Source organism: Rhinoderma darwinii, chromosome 3, assembly GCF_050947455.1.
Source record: "Rhinoderma darwinii isolate aRhiDar2 chromosome 3, aRhiDar2.hap1, whole genome shotgun sequence".
NCBI lineage: Eukaryota > Metazoa > Chordata > Amphibia > Anura > Rhinodermatidae > Rhinoderma > Rhinoderma darwinii.
The window spans coordinates 144,068,950-144,085,644 of record NC_134689.1 but is presented as its reverse complement, the minus strand read 5'-3'; the positions used below and the strand labels follow the sequence as shown (position 1 = coordinate 144,085,644).

General features: G+C 43.1%; 1 protein-coding gene across 4 annotated transcripts in view; it reads left to right on the top strand.

The window, feature by feature from the left end:
- POC1B (POC1 centriolar protein B) overlaps positions 1-16,695 on the top strand; it is a 107,057-nt gene that overhangs the window by 9,989 nt on the left and 80,373 nt on the right. For all 4 annotated transcript variants that reach the window (XM_075856811.1, XM_075856809.1, XM_075856808.1 and 1 more), the window contains 4 exons: positions 2,747-2,918; positions 3,382-3,561; positions 4,611-4,718; positions 9,216-9,331. In XM_075856811.1, the coding sequence (XP_075712926.1) occupies positions 2,747-2,918; positions 3,382-3,561; positions 4,611-4,718; positions 9,216-9,331 (576 nt within the window). The remainder of the gene's footprint in view (positions 1-2,746; positions 2,919-3,381; positions 3,562-4,610; positions 4,719-9,215; positions 9,332-16,695) is intronic.

Below are 16,695 nucleotides of genomic sequence, written 5' to 3'. Positions count from 1 at the left end.
CAGCTGCCTGTGGCCACCACTAGGGGGAGCATATAAACTTGTAAGGCTACCATTGAATTCAGTGGGACCCTTATAAATCTGTAATTACTAAGGTCCACCTAGCCAGGTCCTGATCTCATTCTGTTTGATTATTTTCAGCCTGTTCTTTTGTAATGTCTATAATGATTTTTGTCTGTATATTTACCCTCTGTATTGTAAAGAGCTGTGGAACACCTTGCTGCTATATAAATAATAATAGGACTGCCAATTTTGCTCTTACGAACTAAATTTGACATGTACAATGTCCCCTATAACCATGTCGCTTTCCCCTTTATTTAGTTATGACGGATTGTCTTCTTAAATGTATTGTTTGCCATTATTGACCTCCTTAAATAAAGCTCGTAATGGGTTATTGGCACATGCATAATTGCTTCCAATAAGTATCATGTGATTGTGTTAATATTGAATGGGCCATAATCCTGCATTTGTTCCCTGCTAATTTGATCGTGTGGATATGTAGCTTAAACACATTAAGATGTGCGTACATTGGGGGAAAATATTAAGACTGGCGTGTCGAGAGCCAGTCTTAAAGGGACTCTGTCACCACATTATAAGTGCCCTATCTCCTATATAAGGAGATGGGCGCTGTAATGTAGGTGACAGTAATGCTTTTTATTTAGAAAAACGATCTATTTTAAACCACTTTATGAGCGATTTTTAGCTTTATGCTAATTAGTTTCTTAATGCCCAAGTGGGCGTGTTTTACTTTAGACCAAGTGGGCGTTGTACAGAGGAGTGTATGACGCTGACCAATCAGCGTCATACACTTCTCTCCATTGATTTACACTGCACTAGCGATATAGTTATATCGTTATGTGCAGCTACATACACTAACATTACTCTCGCGAGATTACGATGTAATCTGTAATTTCAAACGAGATTACGCTTGCCTTGCTGGAATCTGACAGAAAAGATTCAGAAGTGTCAGGATTCTGAGTACACATGACGTCCAGGCTGGTAGTGATGTATATTCATGATCAGTACACTACAGTAATGTTAGTGTTTGTGTATGTGGCTGCACATAACGATATAACTATATCGCTAGTGCAGTGTAAATGAATTGAGAGGAGTGCATGATGCCGATTGGTCAGCGTCATGCACTCCTCTGTACAACGCCCACTTGGTCTAAAGTAAAACACACCCACTTGGGCATTAAGAAGCTCATTAGCATAAAGCTAAAAATCGCTCATAAAGTGGTTTAAAATAGATAGTTTTTCTAAATAAAAAGCATTACTGTCACCTACATTACAGCGCCCATCTCCTTATATAGGAGATACGGCACTTATAATGTGGTCACAGAGCCTCTTAAAACTAATTTACGTTGGTAGAAAATGCGCCAAATATATTACTATGGAGTTGGTCCCCCTTTTCCAGCTAAAACAGCTTCCACTCTTCTTGGAAGGCTTTCTGCAAAATTTTGGAGAGTGTCTGTGGGGATTTTTGCCCATTCATCCTATAGAGCATCTGTGAGGTCAGACACTGATGTTGGATGAGAGGAACTGGCTTGTAATCTCCGTTCTAGTTCAAGTTCATCCCAAAGCTGTTCGATGGGGTTGAGGTCAGGGCTCTGTGCAGACATCCTGTTCTTCCACACCCAACCAACCATGCCTTTATGGACCTTGCTTTGTGCACTGGGGCACAGTCATGCTGGAACAGAATAGGGCCTTTCCCCAAACTGTTCCCACAAAGTTGCAAGCATACAATTGTCCAAAATGTCTTGGTATGCAGAAGTATTAAGATTTACCTTCACTGGAACTAAGGGGCCTAGGCCAACCCTTGAAAAATATCCCCCATAGCATTATCCCTCCTCTACCAAACTGTAAAGTTGGCACAATGCAGTCAGGCAGGTAACTTTCTACTGGCATTCACCAAACACAGACTCATCCATCGTACTGCTAGATAGACAAGGGCGACTCGTCACTTCACAGGACACGTTTCCACAGCTCCAGAGTCCAGTGACGACGTGCTTCACACCACTCCATCTGACACTTGGCATTGTGCTTGGTGATGTAAGACTTGCATGCGGCTGCTCAGCCATAAAACCCATGACAAGCTCCTGGTGCACAGTTTTTCTGCTGGGGAAGGTTTGGAACTCTGCAGTTGTTGAGTCAGCAGAGCGTTGGTGACGTATGCACTATGCTCCGCAGCACTCAGTGATCCCACTTTGTAGCTTTACGTGGTCTTCATCTTCTTAGCTTAGTTGCGGTGGTTCCTAAACGCTTCCACTTTGCAATAAGATCACTCACTGTTGATCGTGAAATATCTAGGAGGAAAGAAATTTAAAAAACTGACTTGTTACAATGGTGGCATCCTATTACAGTACCACGCTGGAATTCAGTGATCTCTTTAGAACAACCCATTCTTTCACAAATATTAGTAAAGGCAGACTGCGTGGCTTGGTGCTGGATTTTATACACCTGTCGCAATGGGACTGAAGGAAACTGGGCTCTATTTCCCCAGATGACGCACAGACGCTGACCACTAGTGAGTCTGGGTTGTCGTTCTCATGCAGTATTTTCTCTAGTAAGCATTGGCATCATATTTTTTTTATAAATCTGTTGCATACAGCTTGAGAATATGAAGTGGTGTGCATTGTGTTGTAAGCAGTGCTTTTATCTTGTGCTTATATCAGTTTTGGAGAAGTGCTATATTCGCACACATACATTGTCTCCCTGTGTTCTTATGCAATATTTCTATTTCTTTCTAGCATCTTCTGCTGCAGATGCATTTGTCATGGTCTGGAATTTGAAGCCTCAGTCACGTGCTTTCAGGTTTATAGGGCACCGAGAGGCTGTGACTGGTGTTCAGTTTTCTCCTATTGGACACCTGCTGGCATCCGCTTCTAAAGACAGGACAGTTAGACTCTGGACCCCTAACATGTAAGTACTGGAGAGGAATTAGATTTTGACTTCTAGCGTTCTTAGTGAGGTTCTGTACGGAGTGTCCAGATGTTCTAAATATGCATCAAGCAGTGTTCAAGTGCTTTCCAAGTCTGGTAATGGCTCTTTTACATGGTGCCTATGGGTATCTGCTTGGAGAACAAATTGGGTTTTAATGTATTCTGGGAACATTTCCAAAGATTCCATTTAGCTTTACTTACATTTTTATAGATCTTCCTTTTATAGTTGTAGATTGGATTTTGAATGTAAACCTGGTAATTCCTCGACCAAACAGTCGCATAAAGGAGAGACATTATATTAAATCATAATTAATTAATTTATATATATATATAATACAATTTATTTTTTCCATCCCTTTGTACCTCCCAGGCTCCTCCTGGTAAATAGTTTCAGTATGTTCACGTGCATGCCTGTATTTATCTTCAAATTGTATTTATTTCAGCAAAGGGGAGTCAACTATATTTAAGGCCCACACAGCTCCAGTACGAAGCGTTGACTTTTCAAGCGATGGTCAATACATTATTACTGCATCTGATGACAAGTCTGTAAAAGCATGGAGCGTCCATCATCAGCGTTTTATTTTTTCACTCACCCAACATACAAACTGGGTCCGATGTGCAAGGTATGTAGTTGCATAGTACCCGAACTTCAACTTGTTCAAATTCTATCAGGGAAGTCATCTAAACCCATTTTGTTCTTCTTGGCCCAAGTGCAAAATCTTTTTCAACATTAAAGGGGTTCTGTACAAGTTATAGGAACAAGGGAGTAAAGGGAAGAGTGTCAAAGCCTTTAGCTTTTTCCAGGCTTCGCGTGTCCTTTGTATGTTATGTCTGGTATGAGAGTAGCCATGATGTTCGCATGAACAGAGCCTAAGGCCCCCTGCACTTGACCATGCCCGTAATCACGGTACGTGATTACGGGCACGGACGGCCGCAGCAGCCACCCACGTTTACGGGCCGTGCTCCCATATAAAGTATGGGAGCACGGTCTGTAAAAATCCAAAAATAGGACACGTCCTATCTTTTGTGGAGCCCTTCGAAGGTACGGACACCTTCCGGTAAATATACGGCAATGTGTCCATGGGCAATAGAAATTAGGGGGGCTGTAATTACGGACGAATTCTATGGTCGTGTGCATGGGGTCTTAGTATGTACCGGTATTGCAAGTTTGAACTGTAGGATAGGTCATCAATATAAGATGACTCTAGACATCTCCACTGTTCAACTGTTTGAAGAGGTTTTTGAAGAGCATGTGCGCGGTATTGCAGCACTGAATTGGACAACGCTGCAATACTTTGCACAGCCGCTACGAAAGTAATCATAAGATCACCAAAGTGCAGCAGCTGCAACCTTTGGGTATATAAGTTCAGTCGCTAATAACTAACAAATCTGATTGTTTTCTATTGAGTTTTACAAAGACTTGTAATATTGAAGGGTATCTGGCAGCACACATTTGCCGTGTGTAGCTAGTCTCCTGCATCTAGTGTCCACTGCGATCACCCAGCTTTGACCTCTTTCAGCTCGTATGTTACGTATGGTATAAGCACTAGTTTCCTGCTGTTCAGTGTCAATGCTTTCACACTGATTTCCTTCTTTGCTCGGCATTTAGGCAATTGAAGTAATTCTCTCATCAGCATCCTCTCTGGGGTTCTCTAATCTTTCTTCATTACAGATTCTCCCCAGATGGGAGACTAATCGCTTCATGCAGTGATGATAAGACTCTACGAATCTGGGACACAACAAACAGAGTTTGCATTAACACCTTCATGGACTACAAAGGGTAATTATTCATTATAGCCAAGTGGCTCTTAGATTCCGTTGTGAAACAGTTTTATGACCATGATTTTTATTCATATTTTCATAAACACTGGTACGTTTACCCCTTGCCGCCCAGCGACATACTATTATGTTGCGGCAGCAATGTAGCTAACACAGGCTGTCATAACAGTGCTTTGCACTGAAGGTGCGGGCACAGCTGCTTGCGGGTGCCGGTTGTCTTCTTCTTTAACAGCTGGGATCGGAGTTAGTTAATAGAGACTGCGGCACCTAAGTGGTTTTACAGCGGAAGGGGGCTCTCTTTTTGTAAGCCCATAGGCACTTACAGGATGCGGGGATGGTGGATAGGTGATACATTTCTATTGTGGGTATACCTCTGTAAAGCCCAAACTGTCCTTGAAGGGGTTAATTATTGCCGTTCTCAATGCGTGAGCACTAGCACCAGTAGAGAACTGTGATAATTTTTACAATTACATGGCACGGAGGACTGAGCATATAGATTACACTGACAAGATTCCTCTGATTTGGGCAGATTTTAGTGGTATTCTCAATTTAGACATTTATGGCATATTCGCAGTATATACCATAAATATCTGATTCAGCTCTGGGACCCATACGTTTATCAAGTATAGGGGTTGTCTGGCTCCCGCTTTGCCAGGTGCGGTTGCCACAGGCTACCAATTCCAGGCAGGGGAGAGGGGGCAACACAAATGCGTGCAGCTCTATTTGTTCTGTTGTATAGGAGTTACGGAAACAGCCAGGCAGTGCCTGCTCAGCTGTTTCTGTAACTCCCATTGCTTGCGCAGCCCCCTCGCCACTAGTCCCCACCTGGAATCGTCAGCATGCGGCCACCACACCAGGCGAAACGGTTTTTGGGTGACCCCTGTTGACGAGTCCCAAGTGTGGATATGCCATAAATGTCTAAGTTGGGAATACCCCTTGAAGGAATTCTACATTTAGATTTTATAATTGTATTCTAGAAATGTCCCATATGGCTACTTTATGTATACAGAGTATTTAGATGTTGTAAAAGTGTGCCAGTAGTACAGTACAGAGCATCGCTTCTCAAGCTCCAAGGCTGTCGTCGCTGGTCATGTTGAGGCGTGGCTGAGGGGGCAATTTTGGAAGGAGTGACCATATGCAGCTTAGGCTTTTCTTTGGCTATAGTAGTCCCTGATTTAGCAACATAATTGACTCAATTTGTTCTTATTTTAATGTTATTTGTAATTTTGGCATGGACTTCGACCACTGGTTATATTCTGGATAGACAGTAGAAAAAGCTGAGAAGCCTCAGTATAGGGGACATACATACTTGCACCTCTGCCATGTATAAAGATGAACAATCCTGTCCCTTGCACTACAGGGGTAATATTCAGTATTACAAATCATTTATTTGGTGGCTATAGTAAGTAAACTCTTCATGAAATATATCTGCACATCTCCAGTAAATTGCTTAACATTTATTATGCATCTAAGACACTTTTGACACCTAGCTAATCAGTTTATAAAAATATGTAGAAAAAGTGTGGTGGCTGAGAAATATGCTACGTTTATTATTGACATGCACCATTTTTTTGCCACAAAACACTGATGTATATGTACGGGAGAAATAAGATTGCATAAAAAAGAGAAAACTGTCTAATGTTCCTAATGAGTTACACCAAATTGATCATTCCATGTGCGGCATCTTACTCCATATGGCACAATTTGCACAATTGTCAGCTTGTACATTTTTACATCGTACGTTTTTACATTCTATAATATAAAATTGATAAATCTCCACTGGGTGTAAATTATTCAATCCGTTGTTGAAGGCAAGCATTGCCATCGTGTTTAGAATTAATCTGACATGTAAAAAAAATCTTTTTAAAGGTCTTCCAAGTGACTCAGATATTTAAAAATAATTACCTCATATGAAATTTGTCTTTCATATCATTGGGGGACAGAGCACCATGGGTATTTCTCCAACCACTATGAGGCAACACTGGGTAGGAAAGAGTCTTTGCTCTGCGCAGGCAGGCCATACCCTTCTCACAGACACTGGCTATTTCAGTTTTTTAGTCTTGGATCGTAGGGGACAGACGTGCCCTGATATTCAGGTCTGCTGCTATTTTTTTATGTTCGTTTTATTTATTTCTATCTTCTCCCTAGCTACAGGTTGGTTGTGAACCTGTTTACTGCCTAGTCAGCCCCCTGCTAGAGTCTGCAAACCAGGCAGTCCTCTGCACTGAAATTGCCTCACAGCCGGCCACCTAACCTGTCTTTTCTGCTTCCGCAGACGGCGTGCCAGTAACTATATATGTGCGAGGTTACAAAAGAGATAGTCCTGCACACACTCGAAGACTACGGAGGGTGAGTATGAGAATCGCCCCTCCCATGGTTACACCCCCACCTATATTACTCTATAGGGAGTATTCTCTCAATGGGAAATGACAACCTATCTAGGGGGACATGTTTTATTGGTATAATGAAGTTCCTGTCTGAGGGAGGAACTAGGGGTCAATCCTTCAGAGGGCGATCTTTACCTGTAGAATATTTCTGCACCTTATCCACAGTGGAGCAGATCCTCTGCCGCTTATAGGGACTTTTCTTTTTGTTTCTAGCAATGATGGAATGAGTGCCGTTTTGGGCTACTCTCGCCGTTTGTTTTATAAGGGCTGCAGGCCAAGTAGGTTGGCTAGGCCAGTCCCCGACTTGCATTAGTATAGACTGCATTCCTCGGCCACATTAACCACTCCTCCTGATTGTCACGTGGTCCCGGAGAGCCTATTGGCTGGCCAGGATTGCTTCTTGAAATTTTATCCACTCCTCTGCTACTGTATTATGCTGCGGATTTCCGCAACAAAATAAATTGCTGAAAATCCGCAGTATTTACCCCACGTGTGGACTAACCCTAAAAGCCCACTTACACAAGCCTATAATCGGCTGAACTAGCGTTCTTACAAACAATTATTCCCTATTATTGGCCCGTGTAAAGAGGGCAGCGATCAGCAGACAAACAAGCAAATGCTCGTTCGTCAACTGATCCGAGTTTATGCAGCCTATAAAACCATCATCATTGTTGGCAACACATCTCTACGTTGTAAACGGGGATGTGCTGCCAAAAATTATGTAAACGGCTGGGAACCGAGTGATCATAATAACGATCGTCCCTATACAGAAAGCATCGGCCCGTAAAATGGCCTCTTAACAAGCCACCGATCGACTTGTTATATCGGCGCTTATTAGGCCGGGTTCACATGTGTAAACGCTACGGCATTCTGTGCGGAAATTCCACGGCATTTACAGTAGCAGCAAAGTGGATGAGATTTAGTAACGATAAAATGTAAACGTTAATAAATTGACCTGTGGTGCGGAGTTTAATTCTGCAGCATGTCAATTTATGCTGCATTTTTGTTGATTTTCTATTGCGCGTTTTCCCCATTGAATTCAATGGGGATGCAAAACCCGCAACAGAAATCCAAGTGTTGCGACATTTGCAGTGTATTCACAGTGATTATGCCACAAAATTCGTAACTATGGGGAAAAAAAAATCATACTTGCCTAGAATGCTCTCCTTCTTCCTGCAGTCCGGCCTCCTGGGATGATGTTTCATCCCATGTGACCGGTACAACCAATCACAGGCTGCAGCGTCACATGGCCTGCAACGTCATCCCAGGAGGCAGGACTACGCAGAGAAAAGGGTGGGTGTAAGTATGTGCACTTTTTTCCACTGCGGAAATTCCGTCCGAAAAACCACACCACAATGTGGTGTGGTTTTTCGGACAGAATGTACTACGGGTTCCAGGAAGGATACGCTGCGTGATTTTTACGCAGCGTATCCGACCTGTGGTAATCCGGCCTAATGGGCAGAAATGTGCACGTATAAACCAGCCTTGAGTTCTCTGTTCCCTCTATCTTATGACACGTCTTTATTCAGGAGTGTTCCATCAGGCAGCCGGACCAAGTGGTTATAGTTACTTATAATTGTGGCAAATGTAATAAGTTTACATGCCAGCCTCCCTCATTCTGTCCATATTGTCTTTAATCCAGGATCGCCACGTGTGTTAGGTAGGTCGCATGGCTACTTTTACTTTTCTTTCAATCCTCTGGGACTTCTTTAGAATGTTCCCTGGTGCTGTGTCACCCAATGATATGAATGAGAAAACAAGATTTTTGTTCTCACAATAAAATCTTTTTCTCATTGAATTCATTGGGGAACACAGATCTGGCATGTGTGTTTGTTCCAGGATTGGGACTTATTGTTCTGACTGACAAGTTGAGTTTTCTCCCGGTCCGTGGACATGTTTGTTTTCTTCTTGTACTGCTTCTCTACAAACTAAACTAGTCAGTGTCTGTGGGAAGGGTATGCTCTGCCTGTGCGGACCCAAGGCTCTTTCCTACCTACTATCGCCTTAGTGGCAATGGCTGTGTGGGGCAGTGTCCCTCAAATAATTCAACAAGAAATAGATTTTATGTTGAGTCCAAAAATCTTATCTCTTTGTCTAAACATTTATTCTAGGCATTCCAATTATGTGAGCTTTAATCCATCAGGAACGTGTGTAGCATCTGCAGGTTCTAACAGTACAGTGAAAGTATGGGATATTCGCATGAACAAATTATTGCAGCATTATCAAGGTAACACGCCATTATTGCATATAACCGTAGCAACAGTTTATTGAACATAAGAGAGCACAAGACTCCAACTGGTGCATATGCTGGACTTTGACCGCCATTTTTGACTGATTTCCTTTTGGTAGATTTACACTGACCAGAACAGATGGGCAGGCCGTAACTTTTTAGTCTAAAAATTACAGTTTTAGCATCTGAACAATTATCCTTGTGAAATGGTGAATGTGTCGTAAGCATCAGGCTGGATTCACACATCGCAAATTTGCATGCGTGCGGGTGCACACGCGAACGCTCTCTGCAGAGAGACAAGACTGTGTGATCTCGCGGCAGGGAACACCGCACAAGCTGCTCTCACACTGTTCGTAGCTGATTGGACAGTGTCAGAGCGATAAGTAACATGCCCCTATGCCATTTAGAAATAAAGAAAAGCCCCATTGGCCGCTCCGGGGGTTATTAACATATTGGTTGCCAAATATAACGGCACCGATATCTAAATAACGGAGGAGGATAGACAACATTTTTTAAGTCAGACAAGGTTTGTGCAGCACTGCCTATTACATGGTGCACTCAGCTGCACATGTATGGGCAGGTGTAAAATTCTCTTTTTAACTTTTTTATTAATTTTAAACAAAAAAAAGTTTGTGTTTTTCTGATTTGCGATTTTTGCGGCGGAATTGCAGCTTTTCCATTGCCAAAATCGCATAATTTGCTATTTGTTGCGGGTTTCGCCACCCTTATTGATTTCAATCTGTAAAACCTGCAACAAAACAATTCCGCAGGCCTCCTCTGACAGTCCATTGACACCCCCCCCCCCCCGAAACACGATGGTGGGGTACCGATGGTTGACGTGGCACCCGGGGGGCCTAATGAAGATAGGGCTTAACAGGAGTCTAAAAATGACAATACACTGCAATATATTCGTAACTGACTATCGCTTTTTCAAATCCCCTAGGGGGACTAGTAAAAAGTGTAAAAAAAAAAGTTTCAACGTTTTCAGGAGTGAAAAATATGAAATGTTCAAAAAATAAATCTTTTCCCATTTTTCCTCTAATGTAGTGTAAATAAAATGAAAAAAAAATATTTTGTTTCTCCGCGTCCGTAAAAGTCTGAACTATCACAATATTATATTATTTAACCCGGACGGTGAACGCCAGAATTTATGTTTTTTGGTCACCTTGGCGCTAAAAAATATGTAATCAAAAAGTCGTATTCACCAATAAAAAGAGCTCGTCCTGCAAAAATATAAGCCCTCGCGCCGCTTATTCGACGAAAAAAACAAAAAAAGTTATGTCTCTTAAAATATGGCGAAAACAAAACAATTTTTAGCCTTTCACCTATGACAGCACCCCTGGAGAGACATCCCATTCGCTAGACAGGAAGCCTGACTATATAAAAAAGGACACACCTCTCCACACACCCAGTCAGGTCAGAGGTGTAAGCCTCTTAGGGAGCAACCTGTAGTCTGGGACTGGTATCTCCCTCCTCTTCCGGTCACCGCTTCCCTCTTTGGAGGTTGTAGGTTCCTGCTGCGGGTGGGGTCTCCTCTAGGGGGGAGAAGCTCTCCTGGGGTCAGGCCTGGTTCCTGTTTGCAAAGAGGGAGCCAGGACCCGTGACCCAGCGTTTGGCCACTTCCGGCTCACTATAGTGACCACTTCCGGGGGGCACGTCACTTCTGGTGGGAATGACGTACGGACGTCCCAGGAAGCGGTGCTCCGGTGGCCCAGGTGGGGAGGATGGGCTACAGCGCATCGTAGCCTGGGAGCCTCCCCAGCCAATCCTAGGCCTATTTTAGGCCTGACCTAAAATGGCTCCTTGTCCAACAAAGCAACCAGCATGGAAGCACGAGTAGAAGCAGCAGGACGCGTGGAGCGACCTGAGCGATCAGACCCAGCAAGATCCTCCAGTCCGGTACTTTAAACGGCATGGGATTTTCTAGGAAGCATGGTAGGGCAAACCTTTTTTTCCATTTATTAATTTTGTCCTTCCTTGTATATTGCATGTTTCCTAGATCAAAGAGGGTCCCAGGAAAAAGTTGGACAAGGCTTGCAACAAAGAATGTGCTGTGTGTTGTAGGAAGCTAGCAGCCTCTTATAAAAAACGGTTATGCCAGCTTCGTTTAGATAAGATCCTGGTAGAGGAATCCCCCAGCCTAGCCTCAAGCATAAATGATATAGTGCGAACAGAGGTTAAGAATTCCCTTAGAAAAAAATCATGATCTTCCTAACACCTTGTACGGCAGGGTCTAGGCATTTCTAATTCCTCTAGTGAAGAGAAGATTTTTTGAGGAGGAAGGGAAGCTATTCTCCTCTGAATTTTCCTCTAACGAAGATGGGGAGGGAAAAAAAATATTTCCAGCAGAGGATGTGGACCAACTTCTTAAAGCAGTCCGGGCCACTATGAATATCGATGACCCCAAGGAACCCCGTTCCATTCAGGACATTATGTTTGAGGTCCTAGGAAACAGAGGACTTTTCCTATTCACGGGAATATAGCCAGCCTCATTAGGAGCGAATGGAAGAACCCTGACTGAAAGTTAGGTAGAAAATATCCCTTTGAGGAGGATTTAAGTAAGGACTGGGATAGTTTTCCCAGACTGGATGCCCCAGTAGTGAAAATATCGAGGAAAAATGCCTTACCTTTGATAGCAAGGCGGACTATTCTCTAAACCTGGTATTACGGCCACATGTGTAGCCAGGTCACTTAAAATCTGGATAGCTCAGTTGGAGCTTCATCTCAGACAAGACTTCTAGGGATCCGATACTGGCTTCCCTCCTGGTTTTGTCTAAGGCCACAGACTTTTTGGCTGATGCCTCAGTGGACTCCGTTAGTCTGGCAGCTAGATCTGCAGCCCTATCCAACTCAGCCAGAAGAGCTATATGGCTGAAGACATGGAAGGGAGATGCAGCCTCAAAAGGGAAACTTTGTTCTATCCCTTGTTCAGGAGATTTTTTGTTAGGTCTTCCACTGGATGATCTCCTGGAAAAAGCATCTGATAGGAGGGAAGGGTTTCCTACCCAGAGCAAACCAGATTCCTTTCGTCCCAGGAAGTTCAATAGAAAACCCAATTCCAAGAGACATGAATTTAGATCCTCTAAATTCCCTAAAATGAACAGGGTTTTTTTTGTTTATGCCTCAGAACGATCCCAAGAATAAGGATCACCAACAGTGATGCCAGAAGGAGTGGTGTAGGAGGTCGCTTCTCCCCTTTCTGCCAGGAATAGGAACAGATCTCCTCAAACAAATGAGTTCTAGATATCATAAAGACAGGATACAAGCTAGAATTCATGTCCCCTCCTCCAGACAGATTCCTCCTCACAAAGAGGCAGAAAGATTCAGAGAAACAGCGGGCTCTAGAATCAGGTTATTTCTCTTATCAGGAAGGGGGTTCTAGTTCCAGTACCGAAACCAAAGATAGGTAAGGGCTACTATTCCCTCCTTTTTCTGGTAAAGAAACAAAGCCGATTCAGGGTTAAAATAAACCTAAAACATCTGAACTCCTTCCTAATTTACAAAAAATTTCGGATGGAGAGTATCCCCTCTTCTGTAAATCTTCTCTTCAGGAATTGTATGATGGCATCAATAAATCTGGAGGATGCTTATTACCATGTCCCTGTCTGCATCACTCACCAGAATTATCTGAGGGTGGCAGTAGTTTTGAACGACTCCCTAATCCACCTACAATACAGGGCACTCCCGTTTGGCATCTCTCAGGGCCCGAGAGTCTTTACCAAGATGATATCAGAAATGACCTCACATATACGAACTAAGGACAGTCTTCTTTCCCTACCTAGACGACTTTTTAATAGTGCCAGACACCACCCAGACTTTGACACTCCATCTACAGTCCGTACAATCGACTTTAATAAATCTGGGATGGATTATAAGTGTAAATAAGACGAACTTAACACCGTCCAACAGATGCATTTTTTGGGAATCCTAGACTCCTCCAGACAGATGTCTCTTCTCCCTCAGGGAAAGATCCAGCCTTTGATAGAGAGGGTCTGTCCTCTTTTTGGATCACTTGACTTCCTTCAGGAGGGCTATGTCGGTTCTGGGTCTTTTAACCTCCTGTATCCCGGCCATAATGTGTGCTTCGTTCAGGTCCAGACCTCTGCAGAGGGACATATTAGAGAAGTGGGACAAGAGCAAACTCTCACTAGATCACTCCCTACTCCTTTCCTCGGTAGCCAGACTCTGTCTCAGGTGGTGGATGAAGGTAGAAAACCTCAGGAAGGGTGTTTCATGGGAAATGTCTCCAACCCTGAACATTACAACAGATGGAAGTCCTTGGGGGTGGGGAGCCCATGCTGAATCCTTCTGCCTTCAGGGTCAGTGGGATCTTCAAACCTCCATAAGATCTTCCAACTACAGGGAGCTGGAGGCAGTACTTCAGGCTATAAAAGGTACAATTCCTATACTTTCAGCAAAAAGGGTAAAGATTCCTTCGGACAACACGACTACAGTAGCATACATAAATCATCAGGGAGGTACAAGATCAGGACTTCTGATGAAATTAGCCACAGAGATCCTTTCCCTATCCAAGCTGCATCTAGTGTCCCTTTCAGCTGTCCATCTAAGGGGAAGGGACAATCGGGTAGCAGATTTCTTGAGCAGAAGACCGTTGCTACAGTCAGAATGGTCCCTGAATCAGGAAGTCTTCCGGATGATTGTGACCAGGTGGGGGAATCCTTCCATAGATCTTATCGCTACCTGGGAGAACAAGAAGGTGCCCAGATTCTTCTCCCTAGACCCCAGGGAATATTCAGTAGCAATAGATGCTCTCTCCCAGTGTTGGAGCGAGGAGCAGGGTTATGCCCCCCTTCCCTTTGTCTACTCCCGAGAGTTTTAAAAAAAGATCAGGGAAGACAAAGCCTCGGTAATCCTAATTCCTCCATTTTGGCCAAAGAGACCATGGTTCACATGGTTGAGGAAGTTGTCCGTAACCCAACTATGGATCCATCCAGACAGACTAGATCTCTTGTCCCAGGGCCCAGTAGTTCATCCAGGCATCACCAGGCTGCATTTTACAGCATGGAGACTGAGAGGATAATCCTCATAAAATGAGGTATCTCAGAAACTGTCATCTCTACTTTACTGGCAAGTAGGAAACATGTTACCTCTAAAATATATTTAAGGGTCTGGAAAGCTTTTCTTACCTTTACAGGAATTGATATAGATCCATTAAGAGATCCAGATATACCCCTGATATTAGACTTTCTCCAGGCAGGGCTAGACTAGAACCTCAAGCCCAGTACCTTAAAGGTACAGATTTCTGCCCTAAACTCCTTCTATGATTCCAGATTAGCAGAACACCCCTGGATTAGAAGGTTCCTGATTGCGGCCTCCAGAATAAGATCTTCAGTCCCACCTTGGGACTTAAACTTAGTTCTTACCGCTATGTTGGTTTCATCCTTTGGACTCCCTGTCCATTAAATTTCTCACTCTGAAGATGACCTTTTTACTAGCGATTACCACTGCCTGAAGAGTAAGTGAAATTCAGGCCCCCCCTTACACTTTAGTATTAGACGATAGAGTAATTATGAAGACCTTACCAGGTTTTTTGCCAAAGGTAATTTCCCCATTTCATCAAGACCAGGAAATTATTCTTCCCTCCTTTTGTGACTCTCCAAAAAATCCAAAGGTGCAGAAATGTAATTGTTTAGACGTGAGGATGAGTTTAATCCACTACCTGGAGGTCACAAAAGACTGGAGGTTTTCAGAGAATCTCCTTATTCAGTTCCTGGGTCCATATAGGGGTTCAGCAGATAGAAAGGTGGATTAAACAGGCCATACACTTAGCCTATGTGGGCCAGAACACTAATCTCCCAGAATTCTTTGGAGCGCATTCCACCAGGGCTGTATCTACTTCTTGGGCAGAGAAAGCCAACGCATCTCTAGACCAGATTTGCAGGACGGCTACATGGAGTTCACCCCACGCCTTTTATTAAGCAGCATAAATTACAGTTGCATTCAGTCCCTAACTTGGCCTTTGGCAGGAAAGTTCTAGAAGCTGTAGTCTCACTCTAAAAATGGGGTTCTATTTTACATCTACAGGGGTGCTGTCATAGGTGAAAGGGTAAAAGATTGATTACTTACCGGTAATTGTTTTTTCATGATCCTGTGACGGCACCCCCTAGTTCCCCCCTTCGGTAAACTTCCTTAGTATCTCTTATATATAGGATATATGACTATAAATATATATTTATGGTGTGGGGTAGCTTTTCACTAAGGTGGCAAAAGAGAAAAATGAAATAAATAAATAGGTGTGTGTGTGTGTGTGTGTGTGTGTGTGTGTGTGTGTGTGTATATATATATATATATACACTGTGTGTGTGTGTGTGTAAATAAGAGATAACTAATTCTCATCCTGAGTTCTTTCTAAAGACTGGGTGTGTGGAGAGGTGTGTCCTTTTTTATATCGTCCGGCTTCCTGATACAGAGCAGCTGTATCTCCAAAAGTAAAACAATTTTTATTAAAAACTAATTAAGAAGTTACACTAATCAAACAGACCGATTTATTTAAAAAAGCCCTCAAAGGTGAACATAGCCTTATAAGTCAATCTTTGTTTTTTAATTTTCATTTTTTTTTCTCCCCGCCTTCCAAAAGCCGTAACTTTTTTTTTCTTTCTTTATTTCGTCGTCGACATAGCCGTATGAGGGCTTGTTTTTTCCGGGACAAGCTGTGGTTTTGTTTTTACGGCATCCATCAGGCGGTAAAAACTACATGTTCACCTTGTTCTACGGATTAAATATCACTGAAAAATTGTCCGATATGTCCACTTTGAAGGTACAATGTTACTAGTAGTGTTAGTGGCATTCAAGATGAATTGTGACTGATATTCAATCATTTATAGCTTACGTGTGATGCCTATCACAAATTCCCTACATTGGGGTATGTGATTATATTCCGATAAATCAAGGTACAGCAAAGTGTGGTTCCAACCCAATGAGTGAAATGAAACACACTAGCGATGCACTGTATAAATATTGTGCTTGATGCAAATTTGATGGCCGCTGTAATGTCTTGCCTATAACCGTATCCCCATTTGTAGGGTAGATAAGAGTAGACAGACTGCTAGGGAATAGCAGAGTGTGAGTAAAGGGGGTTTTACACTGGGCGATTATCGGGCAGTCGAGGGTTCATAGAACGTTCGTTGCCGATTAATTGCCCTGTGTATCAAGGCAGCAATCCGCAGATGAACGAGCAAACCAGCACATCTGCTGATCGTATCATTTAAAAAAAGTAAAATCTTATAGTTGTCGGCAGCACATCTCCCTGTAGACAGGGAGTCGCGCTGCCAACATGATAATAATGTATGGGAACGAGCGATCGGAGTAACAACTGCTCGTCCCCATCCATAGCTCCGTGT